The sequence below is a fragment of the Euleptes europaea genome, chromosome 10 (genome assembly GCF_029931775.1).
Source record: "Euleptes europaea isolate rEulEur1 chromosome 10, rEulEur1.hap1, whole genome shotgun sequence".
Taxonomy (NCBI): Eukaryota; Metazoa; Chordata; class Lepidosauria; order Squamata; family Sphaerodactylidae; genus Euleptes; species Euleptes europaea.
The window spans coordinates 15625047-15644197 of NC_079321.1; the positions used below are offsets into that span (position 1 = coordinate 15625047).

The following is a 19151-nucleotide window of genomic DNA, read 5'->3' on the forward strand; positions in this document are numbered from 1 at the left end:
ATCTTTATTTTCAAATCCTTCCAGAGGTTGAGAGATACAACAAAGCAGGCCACTGATCTTGCGGAAACTAAATGGGGTCTCTCAAAAGGAAGGCAACGGCAACAGAATCTGCCAGGCAGACCACAGTTGGGAGAGGCAGCCCCTCAATTTAGTCTTAAATAAAGTCATTTTTCACTTTATTTATGGGCCAGGAAGAAAAGAATATTCATGTCTTTAAAATCTCTTCGGTTTTAGTCCTCAAATAAACACGGTCCCTCCACAGGATCCGAAGCGGAGTCTGAACAGAAGCCAAAACGGTGACTGATTCAAGGGGCTCTTTGATTAGACCTGCTGCCAATCCTCCATTCTGTTCCTTGAGCAACACTGACATCTAGTGGAACACACTCTGCTAGTAATAAACAGGAGTAGAGTGGCACTTTATAAAGACTGGAGATTTCATTCCACCACAAAGCTTTTTCCCACTAAGGTCCACTTTATAAAATACTTGTTATGACCCCTCACTCGGCAGAAGTTACGAAGTTTATACTGTCTACCGAAAATGTTCCCATCCTGCCTTTTCTCCTGGGATTCAAGGCCAACCCTGCTTAGCTTCCGAGATCTAACGAAAGCAGGCCAGCTTGGGCCATCCAAAACATTAACTACAACGTCACTGAAGGTTACTTACGTGCTGGAAGAGATCACTGTAATTGATACAAGCACACAGCACAGCTGAGACGCATCCCTCCATCACCAAGCTAGTCAGAATATGAAGATTCATCTCCTTGATCCCTAATCACTAACATTTGCCCGATCACACCCCAGCGCTCTACTCAGGAGCACTTCCATACAATTTCCTGCTCAGGCTCCCAACGCTACATAACCCGCTTTTATCAATGCAGGAGGGCAGTCAAGCACGTGCTTGGCAGAAACAAATCTGGCCGGCTGCCAACTCAGCACTGACATGAAAGAAGGGGCTGAGTCACACTAGGCATGCTGTAGAAGAAGAGTTGGTTTTTATATGCTGACTTTCTCTACCGCTTAAGGAAGAATCAAACTGGCTTACAATCATCTTCCCTTCCCCCCCCCCCACAACAGATACCCTTGTGAGGGAGATGAGGCTGAGAGAGCTCGAAGACTAGCCCAAGGTCACCCGACTGGCTTCATGCGGAGGAGTGGGGAAACAAATCCAGTTCACCAGATTAGCCTCCGCCACTCATGTGGAGGAGGGGGGAATCAAACCCGGTTCTCCAGATCAGACTCCACCGCTCCAAACCACCGCTCTTAACCCCTACACCACGCTGTAGGGTCATGTAATTTCATTAGAAACCAGCCATTTCCCACTAGTCAATCAGGATCTGATCCCATTCCAAAATATGTGTGGCAAGATACAGTCATGCTCATCAGAAGCAACCCAAGTGGGGAATTTGGCATATGCCCACCCACTTCAGCGTGGCACATTCAGAATGCCCTTCACAGCAATGAAAACTGCAGTGTGTACTTGTGGTGCGATGTGAGAACCAGCCAATATATGAGCAAGTCTTAAAGAAGTGAGGGCAATTCTAGATTACAAACCTTGCCAAATAGGAATCTAAAGCATAGCTACGATATCAGTGGCAGAGCCAGATACAACTCGCTCAATGAACTCACCAAAAAAATGGAAGAAATTTATTTCTGTAAGATTTTAAGATCCTTTTTCTCCTTTAGCAGCACACTGCCAAGGAAACAAATGCATGGTATAAAACGGCCACTCAAATCAAGGCTGGAGACAGACTTGGAAGCGAAGCAATTGCCTAAACGGCCTTCATGCCAGGAGTCCAAGAGACATGCGGGAAAGGCTAGCTGGCTGCTGCCCGGGAAGAAGGAAACAGCAGAGGACAGGCAAGCGGGCACCCTCCGATGGCAACTGCCCAGGCAACTAAGCAGGTTGGAAGCCACACTGGATGAGACAGGAGGAAAAGAATGGCCACACCTTGCCCATGTCAGAAATTCTCCATGGTCTTATTATTCACTTAAAGAGTAAGCTCCAGACAAAATGAGGTTTGTTTTTAAAGAATACAGTGTGGACAGCAGTGCACAAGAATTTTATTTTTCATTTCCCGTCTCACTCACCGCGAAAAGGTTGGACCGGCGCTTGGACTGTTTACGGACAGGCGTTGGAGTGTTAGTAGTGGGAGGGACATCGATCCGCAACTCCTTCTGGCTGGTGCTCGGAGTGGAGGGGACCGAGGAGGAATAGTCACTTAAGCTGCCTCCTCCATTGCTGGTCTGCAAGGATTAAAAACCCATTTTAGCACAAAGAAAGCCAATTGTAACTTACCTACCACTGAACACATGAAGCTACCTTATACCAACCCTTGGTCCATCAAGATCAATATTGTCTACTCGGGTTGGTCAGTTGCTCTCCAGGTTCTGCCCCAGAGGTCTTTCACATCACCTGCTTTTAGCTGGAGACTGACCCATGCAAAGCAGATGGTCTGCTGAGTCATGGTATCTCTCCTTCACAACCTCAATTTCATTTTCAATAAGCAGCAGAGCTTTTAATGCACATTCACCATACAATCTCTTCCTCTCAAGAAATGGGATTGGCAAGTTCTCTTTAGCCCAATTCCCTTCCACCAGACACAATGGACTCGATGGAGAAATTCATAGAAGGAAGCAGAGAAGCAGCTCTTTCCATGCCATCCACTTCCCAATCAACCTGCTGCTTTCTCTGGAAATCTTCTCAGAGGGTCGGGAGAGCCTCGGAAACAAAATGCACCACAGGGCACTGCGAACATATGTGAACACATAAAGCTGACTTATACTGAATCAGACCCTTGGTCTACCAGTCAGTATTGTTACTCAAGACTGGTAGCTGGTCTCCAGAGTCTCAGGCAGAGGTCTTTCTCCTCACATACTGCCTGGTCCTTTGAACTGGAGATGCTGGGGACTGAACCTGGGACCTCCTCTATGCAAAGCAGATACTCTACCACTGAGCCATGGCCCCTTCCCCAAGAATCAAATAAAATCACTTCCAGGGAAGCAATTTTAATATGTTCCACTTTGTTGTTGCAGCACCCCAACCTTTTGTTTGTGGGGCCACCCCAACCTTTTGAGAAGATGTTCAGGCTGCTTGAGAAGGCATCAAAAGTTCTGCTTGCTCAACTTTTTCTGTGAACTGTTGCCCTTAGTTCAACCCACTGAGGACATCAGTTCACACTCTTAACACATTATTACAAGGCACAGAATGGTACAGCCATACAGGGTAAAGAACAAATAAGTCTGTTGGTGTGGGGGAAGATGGAAAATAAAACTCTGGAGTTGATTGAGGGTGGCCGTATTTCATACACACCTTCAGAAGGAAGGAGGGACCATCACAGTTCACGAAAGCAGCCACGACTGTATGGCCCTGAGAAAACAAGGGATACTTCCTGGACATTGGAAGCAAAGTAACGGATGAGGCACACTGAATGCAAATTAAAAGATTTGGAGAACCAATATCTTATTACTATTGAGACAGCAAGGTAGACTTCCCCTGACTATGGAAGATCCACTGATTTAGCAATTGGTAATAATCTCTTTTCCTTTCTGTAAATGTACTGAAATGTATTAGGACAGCAAGGGAATAGCTTGTTGCTGGGCAGGATATCTCTGTGTGTGTATGTCTGTGTGCTAAGGAATTGGGGCAAGAGTCATGGAGGGTTACAGTAAACCATAACACTATCTTGAGAGATGTGTGCTGTGCCAGGGAAAGAGAATGTGCATTTATTCCCCTTTCTTTTACCCTTGCTCAGTCTGTTGCATTTGCCTGCACAATATGCGCTTTTTAATTTACTTATTTAAACTTTTTCATTTTAAATATGGCCAAGCTGATCTCTGGAAACCCCATTAAGCTCAGAGAGAGAGGAAGATTGAAAATTACTATTAAGGTCTTTTAAGATACTAAATGCAAGAAGGGCCTGGGCTGGTCAAACCTCTGAGAACTGATCTGCTGGTGGTGGTGGTATCGTTGGAAGTACCAATGACTAGCGTGCGAAAGAACTCAGAAGACGACCCAGTAGGGGGCGGGCAAGTGGTCCGCTAGATAGGGCTGTAAGGTTAGACCCCTTCCATCCTTTTGTGTCACCTCTTGCCTGTCCTTAGACTGATAATCTCAGGTCCAATTTCCTCCTCCTTCTCGGAAGTCCCTTCTCCTCCCTATCCTTAGCCGGCTAGACAGCCAGAGGCTCTCTGTCTCAGCTTTCCAATCTGAAATGTAGTTCCCTAATAAACATTTAATTTTATCTTTAATCAGTGAGTCTGCTGCTTCTCTGCATAATTAGCACTGCCAACAGGTATATCCTGAGAAAAGTGGGGAATGGAAGAAGGAGCCTCGTTGGCATCTAGCTACTGGGGACTACATCTTCATTCCCCATGGTTCAGAAATAGACATTAGCAAGGTCTACCTCACCACGCATGGGACATGTGCTTGGAAGAAGAACTGGTAGAAAGAGTCTGCTTGTGCAAGTGGAAGGGTCCTTCACAGTTTTAGTTCGGACTGCATTTGACTGATTTCGTTTTTTTATTTATTAGCCGTCCTAATGGGAGTTTTAAATTGTGACTTGTTATGGGCTTTTATAATTGTTTTATGTATATTATTCTTAACTGGTTTTTTAATCATTTATTTATGTGGTAAGCTGCCTTGAGTTCTGCAAGGGAGAAAGGTAGCTAAAATGTTTTAAACAAATAAATAAATAAAGGGAGGCTATTAACGCAATCCAAATTTCTGAAGAGCTTTTACAAGCAAAAAACTAAGTAACTGTCTCAACTTGGGCTTGTGAGAGTCACTTTGCTTTTTAAATAAAATTCTGAGATCCATCAACTGGAACTAGATATCAAATGGTGGTTCATTAGGAAGAGCTAAGCTCAAGGATGGGGAGGGGTACAAAGCAGCAATCTCATTGGCTTTTTTTCTGGAGGGGAGGTAGTATTGCGGCGGCTGCTACTACTACTTTCAAGGAAGAGCCATTGGTGTCAGTTGTAAGCATAAGGTTCCAGGAACAGTGGGGCTCACAAATACCTCATTGTTCATGGTTGAGGGAAAGAAGCAAGAACAACATGGCAGCTTAGGAAGAGCAGAGTTAGCTGTCCTACTTCAAAAAGGAAACAGATCAACAAGCAGCAGAATTTTCCCCTCACTGGGAACTGAATTATGTTCACTCCCCACATCTTAAAATTAAGAAGCCAAACTGACACGGTAAATCAAATATGTTCCAACACCTCCCTCACTCTTACTCCTTTCTCACTCCTACATATTCTGTTGTGATCTACTCCCTGCTTTCCCTCTTTCTCTTTCAGAAGACCTTACAAAAATAAATATTCTTTTTACAATGATTCCCGCATCCACACCCTCACACGTCACACAACCATGTGCCATGGTTATTTTTCTGTGGCACACAACCCCAGTATAAGATTGAACACAGTCCTTCAGAGACTGTTCCTTATGTAGTGGGTTTCCCCCCTCCCCAAACCTTCCTTGGTTTCTCCAACTCGATTTATGTTTCTGTTCTTGCTGCTGTTAAGCAAGTTATCGGTTTTGAGGGAGGCAGGAAGTGGAACCACATGGTAGTCAATCCAGCACAGGTGTGAGTGAGTGAGTGTGAGTGAGTGAGTGAGTGTGTGTGTGTGTGTGTGTGTGTGTGTGAGAGAGAGAGAGAGAGAGAGAGAGAGAGAGATCCCCATCCCCTTCTGCACAGGAAGTCAGCAATCCTTCCCAAGATATTGTGAAGAGCCACAGAATGAATAGATGGCGGAGTGCAATCCTCCTCAAACTCCCCCCCCCCCCATATAAGCACACCCTGCTTATAAGGCTCCCTGCTCATAAGGGCAAAAACCCTTCCTCATAACCCCTTTAAAGCTCATTAGCATTCATGCAAAATAGTACACTTTAGTATGGAAAAGTTGGCCTGCCAAACAGGGAGCGCCAGCATCCTTCCAATCCTATATGGACTACAAGAAGAAGCAAAGAAACGAGATGAACGGAGTGGTCTACCAAAGCGGATGACGGATACCCCTCCATATGTGACAGACAAAGAGAGGAAAAAGGAAGGAGTGCCTCTGGTAATGTTGGTGCTCTCTGAAGAGTAGTGATGGAGGAAGGAGAGAGGTTCTTTTACCTGAACCTCTAAATGCATAAAAAGAAAGTTGTCTTTCCCACAAATGACAATGCCATTGTGACATGCCTTTTCAATATTCAGTTTAAGAGGGCTTTAAAACATTTTTATTTAGATTAGTTTTGGACTGTTCAATATGCAAATTATAGCCGAAATTACAGCTCACTTTTTTGCCATCGAGTCACAGCTGAATCATGGCAAACCCGTAGGATTTTCAAAGCAAGAAGCGATTGGAGGTGGTTTAACATTGCTTGCCTTTGCATCACGCCTCTGGTATTCCTTGGAGGTCTCCCATCTAAATGCTTGCCAGGGTCAAAGCTGAAAGTGTGTGACTGGCCCAAGGTCGTCCAGCAAGTTTCCATGGCAGAGTGGGCATTCAAACCTGGGTTTCCCAGATCCTAGTCCTACACCTTAACCACTTAACAATCAATACAGTGGTCCTTCACACCCTACTGCAGCTTTGTAACTCTCTCTCAGTTCCACGTCCAGGATCACTCCTTTGCCCACTCCAGAATCTGGACCTTTGCCCCATCTCCTATTACGTCGACCCTTTTCACCCAACTCTCTGCTCTCTATTTCCAACTCTTAAACTTCATCTGACAAAAGCTGAACTGTCAAAATATTAACTCCTTCTTTCCCGGCACTCAGCTGAGATGGGTTATCTTCAGGAATCACTCTCAATGGCTCCTGAGTTGCGGAGTTAATTTTCACTGCTCTACCTGTGTCAGCTACATTTATGATACATGATCATCATGCACAGATCTCAGACATACATTCAATGAGCCAAATGTTAAGTTTTATTCCTATTGTCTGGGTATTTACTTTTTGAAGGCCTGAGGAAGAAATCAACAATCTGAAAGTTTATTCCCAGAGCAGGATAAGCAGCATAAAACAGCTCTTCTCTTTCAAGTGGACAGGACTAAAATCCTGAGTTGCCCGCACTTGCCACCAAAAGATCTGACCCTACTCTGAAGTGGCCCTTGATCCTCTTCAGCCTGGCTTCATGGGACTGACAGTACTAGTAGCATAACTGGGCATTCTCAGACTGCAGATGGAGAGAGGTAATGCCTCCTTGTTGGTCCTTCTTGATTCATCAAGCTGAGCACACAGTAGATCATGCCACCATGCTTCATTATCTTGAACAGCAGGTTGGACTACATGAGTCAGTATTAGACTGGGATCATTTTTTCTGTATAACAGCATACATAGAGTTGGAAAGGGAGACACAGATATCTGCTCCCTGGGAGCTAACACATGGGGTGCCCCAGGGATCTGTCCTCACTCATGTGCTATTTAATATTTATGGTTCTGAGCTTTAAAATTCTTTACAATCTGGGCCCCATATACCTGAAGGACTGCCTCTCACCATATGAACCTGGGCAAACCTTTAAGATCCTCACAACAAGATTTGCTCTCTCTTCTCTCCTTCAAAGAGCTGAGATCTGTGACTGCCAGAGTAAGGATATTGTATGTGGCAGCCCTTCCCATTATGGAAGGAACTGCCAGCTGCAATCATCTGCATTCTCTCCTTGGTCCGGCAGTCCATAATGGACTCAACCACAACGCTGTTTTCCCTTGTAGGTAAAAAGCTTGAGCCCAGTGTATACCAATGGAGCCTTTCGCTCCTTTTCTTTCATGATGATCTCTAAGATTCACTGTGAGCCTCCTTCTCAGAGCTACCTTTACGGCTACATTCCCAAAGAAAGAGCACAGGCATTATATGCTCAACAGCTGCCCAAGAACCTCAAAGCCCAAGCTGAAACGTATTTCCGAAGCTACTGCAAGACCTTTGAATTTAGGACAGCTTTTACAGAGGACGTGATGGATTTTTTAAAAAGTTCTAACTGCACTGTAACTCAATGTGAAATTTGCTTTCTTGCCCACTGTTACCCACCTTGACCCTTCAGGATGGAATGCGACAGAAATTCAAATAACAGGGAAAGCACTGCAAGTCTGAAAGCTACCCACAGCACACCTGAAAATATTCATGTACAGCAGCCGCAGCTCTGCACTTAAGGTCACTGGATCACCAAGTTCTGATCCAAGGTGTTCCAGTTCTTCACAGAGAAAGGGAGCATCTGTGTAACTTCCCAGAACACTGTCACGTATTAAAATGGACACTGCTAATTTATTGTTACCTCTAAAAGGGAGGGAGATGGCTGACCTTCTCTGACATACCTGGCTGATGTGTATTGTGGAGACCTGAGCAGAACACACAGATGAGTGACTCGGAGAGTTTGGTAGTGATTTACAAGGACCTATCGAAAGCTGCTGCTTTTTTCTTGTTGCTACAATCTTCTGTGCAACTGTAAAAGAGAAAATTAGAAAGAATTTTATTACAAGGAAGCCCATACGTTGATGTAGCAATTTGTTATTCTGCCCAGGGCTTGAATCACCATGTTTGTATGTAAAGAGTAATTGCATCATTTGAACAGTAATATAAACTGGCAGTCCTGTAACTGATGGGTATGCAAACTAGGAGTAAAAGCATTTACAGTTGTAAGCCTGTGTGCCGTTTGTGATACAGGGGATACAGATTCACAACCGATCGCTTGAATATCCCAGTAGATATGAAAATAAGTCTTAAAAGAATTACCGACTCACTTTCATTTCTTCCAATTTCCACATGAATGAGCTTGCAATAAGAATAGTTAATTGAAGCATTTGTTTCAAAAGAAAGCTAAAACACTTAAGTTGCTAAATCATAGTATTAAAGTTGTTCTGAAAGAAAGAAGCAGGGTTGGTTTTTATACCCTTGCTTTTCTCTACCATAAGGAGTTTCAAATCAGCTTACAATTGCCTCCCCACCACATCCAACAGGCACCTTGTGAGGTAGGTGAGACCAAGAGAGTTCTGAGAGAACTGTGACTGGCCCAAGGTCACCCAGCAGGCTTCATGTGGAGGAGCAGGGAATCAAAACCAGTACTCCAGATTAGAGTCCACCACTATTAACCACTACACCACACAAATCTCCTAGCTGTGAGTAACCAATCATCCAGATATAGGAAAACTGCACACCCTGCTGTTTTCAAATGACCCACCACCACAGCCATACACTTTGTGAATACTCTAGGGCCAACCCAAAGGGCAAGGAGGTGTATTGAAATATTTCTGAACAGTGTCTGAACCAAAGGAACTTCCGGTAAATAGGGTGGATGGTAATATGGAAGTAGGTGTCCTTGAGATCTAAAACTATAAATCAAGTATTTATTGGAAGCAATTCCATTACTGCAGGAAGAGAAATAATCCTGAACTTAAAAGCAACCAGGAACTTGTTTAACCTTCTTAAATCAATGATAGGCCTACATTTCCCATCCTTTTTATCTACAAGGAAGAACCTGGAATAAAAGCCCCACTGCTGGGATTCCAAAGTGATCTTTTGAACTGCTCCCTTTTGATGCAGATCCAGTAATTGGGTGGATAACTCAGAAAAGGGGTTGCCCCATGCTATGCAAAGGGGGAAACAAGGTGGCAATTCCTTGAATTCCAAACAATAATCATTCTAGGACCCAAACATCTGGAAAAAAAATCTGCCATTCTGGGTAGAATTTTGCAAATCTGTCCAGAAAAAAGGGGGTGCCATCTGGAGTGGCAGACATTAGTCAGAACTTCTGTCCCTGTTGATGTTGATCCTTGGAGGAGGGAGGAGCAATGCCTAGTCTAGAAGTCTTCTAGTTGAAGTCTTAAGCTTGTGAGAAGGGGGAGGATGATAATGCCTTGATGTAGGATACTGATGGTGGCTTTATTGAGATTGAAAGGACTGGCCTCTGTAGAAGGGTGTAGCAAAGCGATCACATGCATGTAGGTTGGTAGGAAGCCCTCCCAAGGATTTGGCTGTCTGCCTATTCTTCTTAATGTCGGTCAGCAGATCATTGGTGCCTGAAGTGAACAGTGTTGTGCCCTCAAACGGGAGATCCTCGACCTTGGCTTCTGTCTCAAGTGGAAGGGTTGTATTGTGTAGCCAGGCATTTCTCCACAGGATAACAGACAATGCTAAGGACCTTGCGGAGATGTCAGTGACATGTCTGCCTGCATTAGTTTCCTGCTTTGAGAGTCTGATTACTTCCGAATGAATTAAGTGTACCAACACCTCGGTCTCCTCAGGGAGTATTTCTAGATGTGGGGACAACCTTTTCCCACAAAAAAATCTGATAACCACCCATAATAATTGGATAATTTGAAATTCTGAAATTCAGGGTGGGTGAGGAATAAAGGTACTTTCCTAGGGCAACAAGACAATGGCTCTCTTTATCAGCAGGTGTAGATTGTTGGCCTGATATTTGTTGAGACTGCATCTCCTCCATTACAGTGGATGATGGGGGAGGGTGAGTTTTAGAAATTCACAGGAATCTTGTTTGATCTTATAAAGATGCTCCACTCTGTGGGATGTAGACGGGATGGAAGCTGGTTTCTTCCAAATGGGAAAAGATCTGATAGGCCTTCTAAAATAGGAAAAGCCACGATTCCAGGAGAATCAGGATACAATCTGCTTAGTATCTTGTCCTTGGGTTTTTATCAGTGGTAGCCACATCAATATCTAGGGCCTTCACCATCCTGAGCATTTGTTCTGCATGAAGGCATAGGTCCTCATTTGGTGAAACAGGGGTTGGATCCCTGACCCTCTCATCAGAGGAGATCTAAGACTGTCCCTCAGAACTGTAGAGGGATGCTTCCATTTCTTCCTTCTCTGAGTCCACAGATGTTGGAACCTGTGTAAAGGGTAGGTGAAAGGCTACCTTCGGTTCCAAGGGTTGCTTTTGGACCCCACCTGAGAGATCGAGCTGCTTGTTTTGGCAAAATCTGATCCAGTCCTGCATATGCATCGGAGACATAAAGTGAGGTGGCACCAGAACGGTTTGGGGCCACGGAAATGCTCTCGGATCCAATAGTGTAAGCTGGGGTTCTAATGCCACATGTATAGGGGAGTCCTGTGCAGCCTCTGAAAATGACCTCTCAAGTAATTCCGAATGGAGAGAAGTTTTTAGAGAGACCAAGGTGACATCCAGATCTGATGTGGGAACCGACGGAGTGGAGCCTTTCTTAAACTTTTAGGGTCTTTGGCTTTATCTCTGTGCTTGACCTTCTGCTTCTATGCAAGTGATTCAGAGGCACAGTGGTTTGGGACTGAGGAGGTGTAACACTTCGAGCCTGAAGGCATTGAACCATCAGAACTGATAAGATGGATGGGGTTGGTTCCGAGGAAGGGTTTGCCAGAACGGAGCAAACCGACGACGTCTCATGCTGAGGTTCTGAGGTCGGAACAGATTGAATCAACTATGTTGAAGATGGTCTGAGCTGTGTCTTGGAACCCTGTTGGGGGGACAGAGAGACATGTGCCCTCTCCCATAGTGCAGAATTCAGTCTGAAGGTTCTACAAGACCTATCCTTCGGGGTAAACCTCTGGCTGATCTTGCATGCTTGAATGTTGTGAGCTTCTCCCAAACAAAGAAAGAATGAATTATGCTCATTGCTATGGGTCATTTTAGTGGCACATTTCAGTGCAGTTTTTGAAGAGCATTTTGGATGCCATGATCTATTGTTCTGTTTGTGCCTGAACCCCAACCTGATCTTCTAAGATCCACGAGGGGAGGGGAGGGTCTAGGTCAGCAAAAGCTAATTCAGGCATCCTCTCAAATGGCTAATACTCTAATGACTCACATCGGAATTAGCAGAGGAAGAAAAAAACGAAAACATCCAAATTGCGGCTCAAGAAAAAGGCGTGGAGGAAAAAGACTTCTACTTGCAGCAGCAGCAAAAAGAGAACTGAGAGGGGGCACACCTCTCTGGAGCATGTGACGGTTTAGACGGGAAAACCGTCCCGCTGTCTCCAGAGGGGAGGGGCGCCCCCTCCATAGCTTGGAGGCTAGAAAATTCTACTGATGGCAGGCCTGCGCACAGGTACAATCCCAATGTGGGGCTGCACTGAAGACAGAAGATGAATCACAATCCCAGAGATATGAATCCCAGTCTTGTTATTGAGGTGAACAGTAATCCTAGAGTCTCAGAGAGGGGTGACGAGAAGATCTTGAGTACCACCAGTGGTCAGCCTGTACAAGGCTCACAGGCTGCAGAGGGAAAGTACACATGTGTCCTGTGAACTGGCTCTCCAAGCCTACCACCTGTATATCTGGGGATCAATCTCAGTCCTCCAATGGTTTTCTGGGCCCTGGGATCAACTGTTGGATAGCCAGCCCCAGCCTGGAAGCAGCTGAAAACCCAAGAAGGAAAATATTCAGGTGAATTCTGTTTTGTCAGGTCTGCAGACTAGTAAGGAGATGAGGGCCATTGTTTGGTACCCCCAATGACCCCTGAAGAAGACTGCATGTGTGTGCCATCAAGTCACAGCTAAGTCATGGCGAACCCACAGGGTTTTCAAGGCTATAGAAACATTTGAAGGTGGTTTGCCACTGCCTGCCTCTGCATGGGCTGACAGAGTTCTTGAGAGAACTGTGACTGGCCCAAGATCACCCAGCATGATTCATATGGAGGAGTGGGGAATCGAACCCAGTTTTCCAGATTAGAGGCTGCCGCTCTTAGCCACTACACCATGCTGTCTCTAATGGATGCTTATCCTTTTCCCTTTTCCTTATAGGTTTTGAAGGGGAACAGAGGTGATGCTTAGAATACAGTGGCCTTGGAACCTAATTCAGGGGATGCTTGGAAGCAGAACCAATGGTACTTGAAGGCTCTGGCATCAACAACAGTATAAGGAGTGCAAATACTTAACATATGAGCCTGGTGGAGACCAATGGTAATGTGAGGTTGTGACTTGTCTGCAACTTCCACCTCGTTTGTTGAGCTCAGTGGGGACCGCGGTCTGTACTCAGAATGCAAGAGGTGCCTTCCTCCTCCTTTCCACAGGATCCCCCTCACAGCCAGGAGGAAAAGTTTGTTGTCTTCCTCCCTGTCCTGCTCCGCAGCCCCTTTTGATGTCTGGGCAACAACCTAAGCAGGCCCAGAGGAAGCCCTGGCTTCCCATGAGGAAACAAACTCTTCGGACCAATAAACACTGCTGTTGCTGCCTTGTTCTGCCTTTCCCCTGCCTCATTGCCATCCAGAATATCAGTGACCGAGCCATACAACTGTTCAAAGACTTTAAAGAGTCTGGACTGCTGCCTCAGGGGGTCAATGGGCTACTGTCCGGTCCACACGAGCACTCCCCAGCTGTTCCAAAGCATTGTGCAGCCTCTGCTTGCAGAGCTCAGGTGGCTCTCCCACCTCTGTGTTGGACAGGTACATCCGGGACTTGGTGGAAAACAGGACAGCCAACTTGGCTACAGTAACAGATACCAACAGGGCTTGTTCCCAAGCATCACTTTACAGCAGGCGGAGTGACCACACATCTCTGGCAATAAGAGCAGGATTCAACTTTTTCTTCCTTTTCTAGACAGAATAGACGATGGTCATGTCAAGATTACAAGTCTGTCAGATAGTTTGACAGGTGCAGGATAGATCAGTGAGATCTAAGGATGATGTAATCAGCCTGGAAAGTACCTGGGGAGCTAGAGAAAGCTGGCCTGATCCAGTTAGAGCCAGGTGGCTGATGCAATGCAGTAGCAATACCAGGATAATTGGATATCTACTGTGATTGGTGGCTGCGTCCACCAGGTGTATATAATGAAGTGAAACCGCAGTTCTATGCGGGATGTTATGAGCGGAGAGTGTGAAAGGAATATCTGTATATATTTCTGCACTGTACAAATAAACTACACTTTTCTATGTGGCCGTGGACATTCTGATGGGTATCCTGGACAAGACTGCTAATCCGCTTGGCTTCCGCGTCAGGTCAAAGTCATCTATTTAAAATATTTGTGAAAAGCAGTTTACTCCCACACTGTAAGCTCTTTTCTGAGGTGATCTGCTGTGCCACAGAGCCACAAACCTGTAGGCGAGGAAGAAAACACCGCTCCCGAGATAAAATAAAACAGAAATCAAGTGGTGCCTTTAAGACTAAGAAAGTTTATTCCAGTATAAACCTTTAGGAGTTGAATCTCACTGTCAGATGCCTATGGGCTGGTAAAGCGTCTATGAAGAATTTTTTAATAACTGAAATCACAGAAAGGAGGGGAAAGAAAGAGAAGCAACAGCAGCGGAGAGAGACAAGTGTGAGTCCTTGCGTCAGGGACTAGGAGGGAGGGTGTTACATGTAATGAATGCTGAGAGAGGTCAGAGGTTCCAGGCTCTCCTGGGGTACAGATCAACAAAAGGTGATAAAGTAGGATAAACAACATCTAATCAAGGACGATGCACTAGGAAGTGTAAAAGTAACCTTCACCCCACAAGTTGGGACCATTGGAAGGGTTGCAAGTCCCCACAATTTGTTGCTCTTTAAGAGACCCTGATAGGATAGAATAGAATTGTAGAGTTGGAAAGGACCAGCAGGGTCATCAAGTCCAGACTACAAGAACCCCAACAAAAGACAAAAGGGCAAGATCATTCAGCTTAGTGCAGGCAGGTTCACCCTTGCAAAGCCTTTCCCTTGACTGCAAAAATTCCCCTTTCTACAGCCTAGCCCAGCCACCCCAACACCTCCTGGGCAGTTCTCATGAGTTTGTGGCATGGAGCCCACAGAAACGCTCCTCTACCTGCTCTTTCTCTCTTTTTTATGGCGCAGCCACTACTGATCCCCTCAACTGGGCTTGCAACAAGTGGAGGACCCAAGAGGATTTGCAGGGAGACCTCATTTCCCTCTCCCTCCTACATTCTTCTTTCCCTCCTCATGGCAGCACCTGCAGACTATTTCAAACTTAAACCTCTAACCTGCCAGCAAACTATGAAAGTATCAATAATCTCATACATTTCAGGACTTAAAAAAAAATAAAATCCCATTGAATTCCATCATCCCCTGAAGTTATTTTCATTGCAGAATCTGTTCAGTGCCTGGAGTGGACATTCATTCACCCATCTGTGCCATATATTAAGGTTAGGTCAAAACCTATTTGAAGTTTTACCCCCAATAACATAGTAATTTTAAACCAGAGATTCTAACAAATAAAACTCTTGATGTATTAAAACAAATTCATTTATGTTGCAATTATCTCTTAGGGCAATTAATTTGATGGAAATTGGACTATTGTTTAATTGTTCTTATTAATCAAGAGCTTTAAAGATCCAGAGCAATAAACAGTTACCTTCAGGACCGAACAAAGTCAAAATTGGTGGTGTAGCTTCTAGAAAGGGGAGGAAGGCAGCTTAGCATAGCCTGATCTCATTCAATCTACGAAGCTAAGCAGGGTAGGTACTTGGATAGAGGACACAGAAGACCACCTAAGAGGGTGAACCATCAACCCCTGCAACCAGAACCCAAAGCACTAGGAGTTGACTCCATTCAAGGGATTGGATTTTGCCCACAAAGTCTAAAATCTACTCGCCTGGAAAATGGCTTTTCTGCCATTACAGTCTAGAGAAAGGAGCCATGTTCATCTCTCGCTAATGCACAAATCCAGAAAGAACACATAGATGAGTGTTTTCCATGGCTTAACAGTTACAGTTCTGGGCAACTGGTCAGGGTTTGGCTAACTGGCAGGGGTCAAATACTGCAAAACTCTGGATGCCCCAAACCGGCTGTGGCCAGCCTGCCTCCCCAAAAGCCTCCAATGGCTCCCAAGAAGCGCGCACCGGCTTTGCTTCCCAGCCGTGTAGAAAGCTGGATGAACACCAGGCAGGAGCCTGCAGGCTTCCCCACATGGAGCAAACAGATGCTGGATGGGAAAAAACGGACATCAGGAAAATGCTGTGTGAAATAGTATTACTCCCACCGTGATGGCAAGTGTGTGCATGACGTCACTTCAGAATGCACAGAAGGGCTTATATTATTGTTTCCCCCCAGATAAAATAAATTCCCTTCAAAACAGAAAGCTAGCATCTCAGCAAACCCTTCTCCTAGTTTTCTATGAGCAGGAAGACTCGTTGTGTGGTGGAGAACTCCCATCATATAAGTGCCCACCAATCTGAAATGGTAAAACAGAGACATATGTTGGACCCCTCAAGAAGAACTTGGCCTGGGACACTTCCAGCAACTCGTGTGCAGTACTGGAGGCCCAAGAGCAGACACCTTCGGAGGCAACACACCAACATTCGTCACATATCCATGACTGCTGTTTAATTCCTCCACACCAGTCAAAAGCAGCTTCCGCAGAGAGCAACAAGCAACAGAGCAGTAGTGTAGGATAAGGAGGGTTATTTCCCTCCCCCTGCATCAGCAATTCTCTCCCTTCAAACTGTCCCACCATGGAAGAATTCCATGTTTCCTTACCACTGATCCCTTTCATTAACATGCTACTGGATTCAAATCTAGCCATCTTACCAGGTAGTAAGATTTGACAAGCTGGTTGTTCTCCTAATTGCAAGGCAACCAATACAAGGTTCAACAAATCCCAGGTGCCAGGTCACCATAGAACTTGGAAATTGCATTGTGGCACCTAGTATTTTCAGCAATGTAATGTCTCTCAGTAATCCTCAGTACAAAAGATTGGATCCAACCACTGTTTCCAGTGGTGAAAAAGAGAGGAAGGGCTCCCGCTGACCACCAAAAGGGCTTTGTTTGGGATCATGGGGACTGCATGGCAAAAGCCATGTGGAACAGGGGCTATAAGAAGGAAATATGTTGTACTTCCAAATGTATCAAGGTGCTTCATATACAAGTGTTTGAATCTTTATTTTCTACTGAGGTCTTTCTCTTGGCCGTCTCTGGTTTGTTTCTTAAACTTAAGTTTCTTTTACACAGTATTTCTTTACTTGTAGGAGTTAGGAACATTAACACACTTCCCAGGTTTATCTCTTAAACTGGCCTGGGATCATTTCACGACAGCTATCTCCCATTAAACTCTTAGGAATCACTCTATAAACATTACAGCTATTTTCCTTAAATAGCTGGTTATGGATCCTGTCCTGATCCAAAAAGCCAAAATGTGTTCCTTTTCACTCCTGAGGAGAAATCCTCCTCTTGACAGCTTACAGCATGCACCACTGTTTGCAAGCTCTGTCTGTTCACTTCTCTCTCAGTCAACTGTCAGTTGTTAACAGTCAAGAGTTCTAACTGCCACTCTCAGAATTGTATTTGATCTCCCTGTCAATCACGGGGGTTCTATGACCGGGACAACTTCCTGGAATGCATCTGCCCATCACACCTGTACAAGACAGAATGGGATGCAAGTGCTATTTAGACATGCTTGACAGAAAAGATGTCTGAGGTGAAGAAACTACAGTAATCCACCTGCAAATCTTGTGCAGATTTACACCAGTGCACTCACACAACTCCTTTATTAGTAGCTGTGAGACCGCATGTATGCCACCTCCTAATAAGGGCCTCGCAACAACCAGTGTTTGGGCTACGGAATCATTACCAGTTACTAATCAACAAGTCAATCACCACAAATGTGAAGATGTATACGTTCAGTTGTGCCAAAGGGCGGTCCAATACTGGCTCTTGGTTGAATTTTTATGCTGTTCAGCTCTTCAGTTATAAAAGCCAAGTCACAGAAAATCTTCCATGTCCCTCATCCCATCCACTTATTGGCTGGCTGGTCAGATATAGGGTTGGAACCTGCACAAAATCTCCATTGATAGAAGGAAGTTCCATCAGCAGAGATTTTGCCTTTCCCTCTCATTGCAACCCAAAGAAGGGGACCCTCAGGGAGAACACAAGAGGGGTGTCCAAGGTCTGCCATGGAAGTGGGAGAGCAGAATCAGTGAAAATTGCCCCCTTTCCATCAGCAGAAATGTTCTTCTGCATCCAACCCATCCAGGCCAGGCATGAATTTGTGGCCACAGTGCATAATTTTGAGTTTGTAAGCAAACATGGCCCTGACCTGGATAGTCCTGGGCTAGCCTGATCTTGTCAGATCTCAGAAGCTAAGCAGGGTCAGCCCTGGTTAGTATTCAGTTGGGAGACCACCAAGGAATACCAGGGTCGCTATGCAGAGGAAGGCACTGGCAAACCACCCTACGGGGTTGCCATAAGTTGGTTGCAACTTCACTGCACTTTACACATACCACACACACACAAGCATGCGAAAGTTTACACAGCTAAGGTCAAGAAGCATAAATTGGGCAGCATCTCTGTATACAACCCAAGCATTGCTGTTTTTACTGGAAGGGAGCTCCATTATGATCTCAGCGGCACTTAAGTTCTAGTGATGCATTTTTTTCAGGCTGCAGCCTCGGTTTCTTTACCTAATGAGTTAATTCTCACCCCCAGTTCTGTGTACTGCTGATCCAGTAACTTTGCTGACTTTATCGAGTGTGTCTTATTGCAACTCTAAATGGTCTCTTAAACCATTGTGTTAGTTTTATTATGTCTGCTGAACAGTTAAAAGGGACGTGGACTCAAGCAATAAGGAATACAATCATTTGCTGTTGTTGCACTGTCCCCTAGTGGCCACTTGTTAAATTACCCAAACATTTAATTCTCAATTCAGGTACTCTTTCAAAAAACAAAACACGTAATATTTTACAGTTACGGGGTGGGGGAGTGTTTTTAAAAAAGTTTTACCTGAGTACAGGATGTTGAAAACAATGCCACAGCCTAAATCCAGAACCAAATAGTGGTATATACTTTTTTTTTATTTTTGCTGAGAAGTTATTTCTGATCCCATTACTGAATAGCAATGCATCCAACACAAATTGAAATTAGAAACTCAATAGTACTTTATTGTATTTCTTAACCACTTTTTATATTTAAAATATACATCAGTTCAACTTCTAAACAAATGCCCACCTCTCAAAAATATTCCATTGACCAATCTATACAGATGTGTACAATTAGGTGTTAGATTAAACAGGCAACACTTCATTTTCCTTGAGGCAAAAGTTGATTGAATTATTGCCACAGGATAATATATGCCATGTGCTACAAGGAAAGATTAACTAATAGGATACTAGATTTCCAAACCAACGGAGCTTTCCTGAGAAATCCACAAGGACAGAAAATTCCCACCTTCTCCAGGCATTTCCTATGTAATAACAATTCCAAAAATACACACAGGTAAAGGAAGTAATTCCTTCAACAAAAGACCCTTAATACATTTAATCTGATATGTA

The 19151-nt window shown here is 44.6% G+C and overlaps 1 protein-coding gene across 3 annotated transcripts in view; it reads right to left on the reverse strand.

Moving 5' to 3' along the window:
* Nucleotides 1-19151, reverse strand: part of AGAP1 (ArfGAP with GTPase domain, ankyrin repeat and PH domain 1) — a 355259-nt gene that overhangs the window by 259746 nt on the left and 76362 nt on the right. For all 3 annotated transcript variants that reach the window (XM_056856130.1, XM_056856129.1, XM_056856128.1), the window contains 2 exons: nucleotides 8289-8416; nucleotides 2089-2244 (listed from right to left, as the gene is read on the reverse strand). In XM_056856130.1, coding sequence (XP_056712108.1) covers nucleotides 2089-2244; nucleotides 8289-8416 — 284 coding nt within the window. The remainder of the gene's footprint in view (nucleotides 1-2088; nucleotides 2245-8288; nucleotides 8417-19151) is intronic.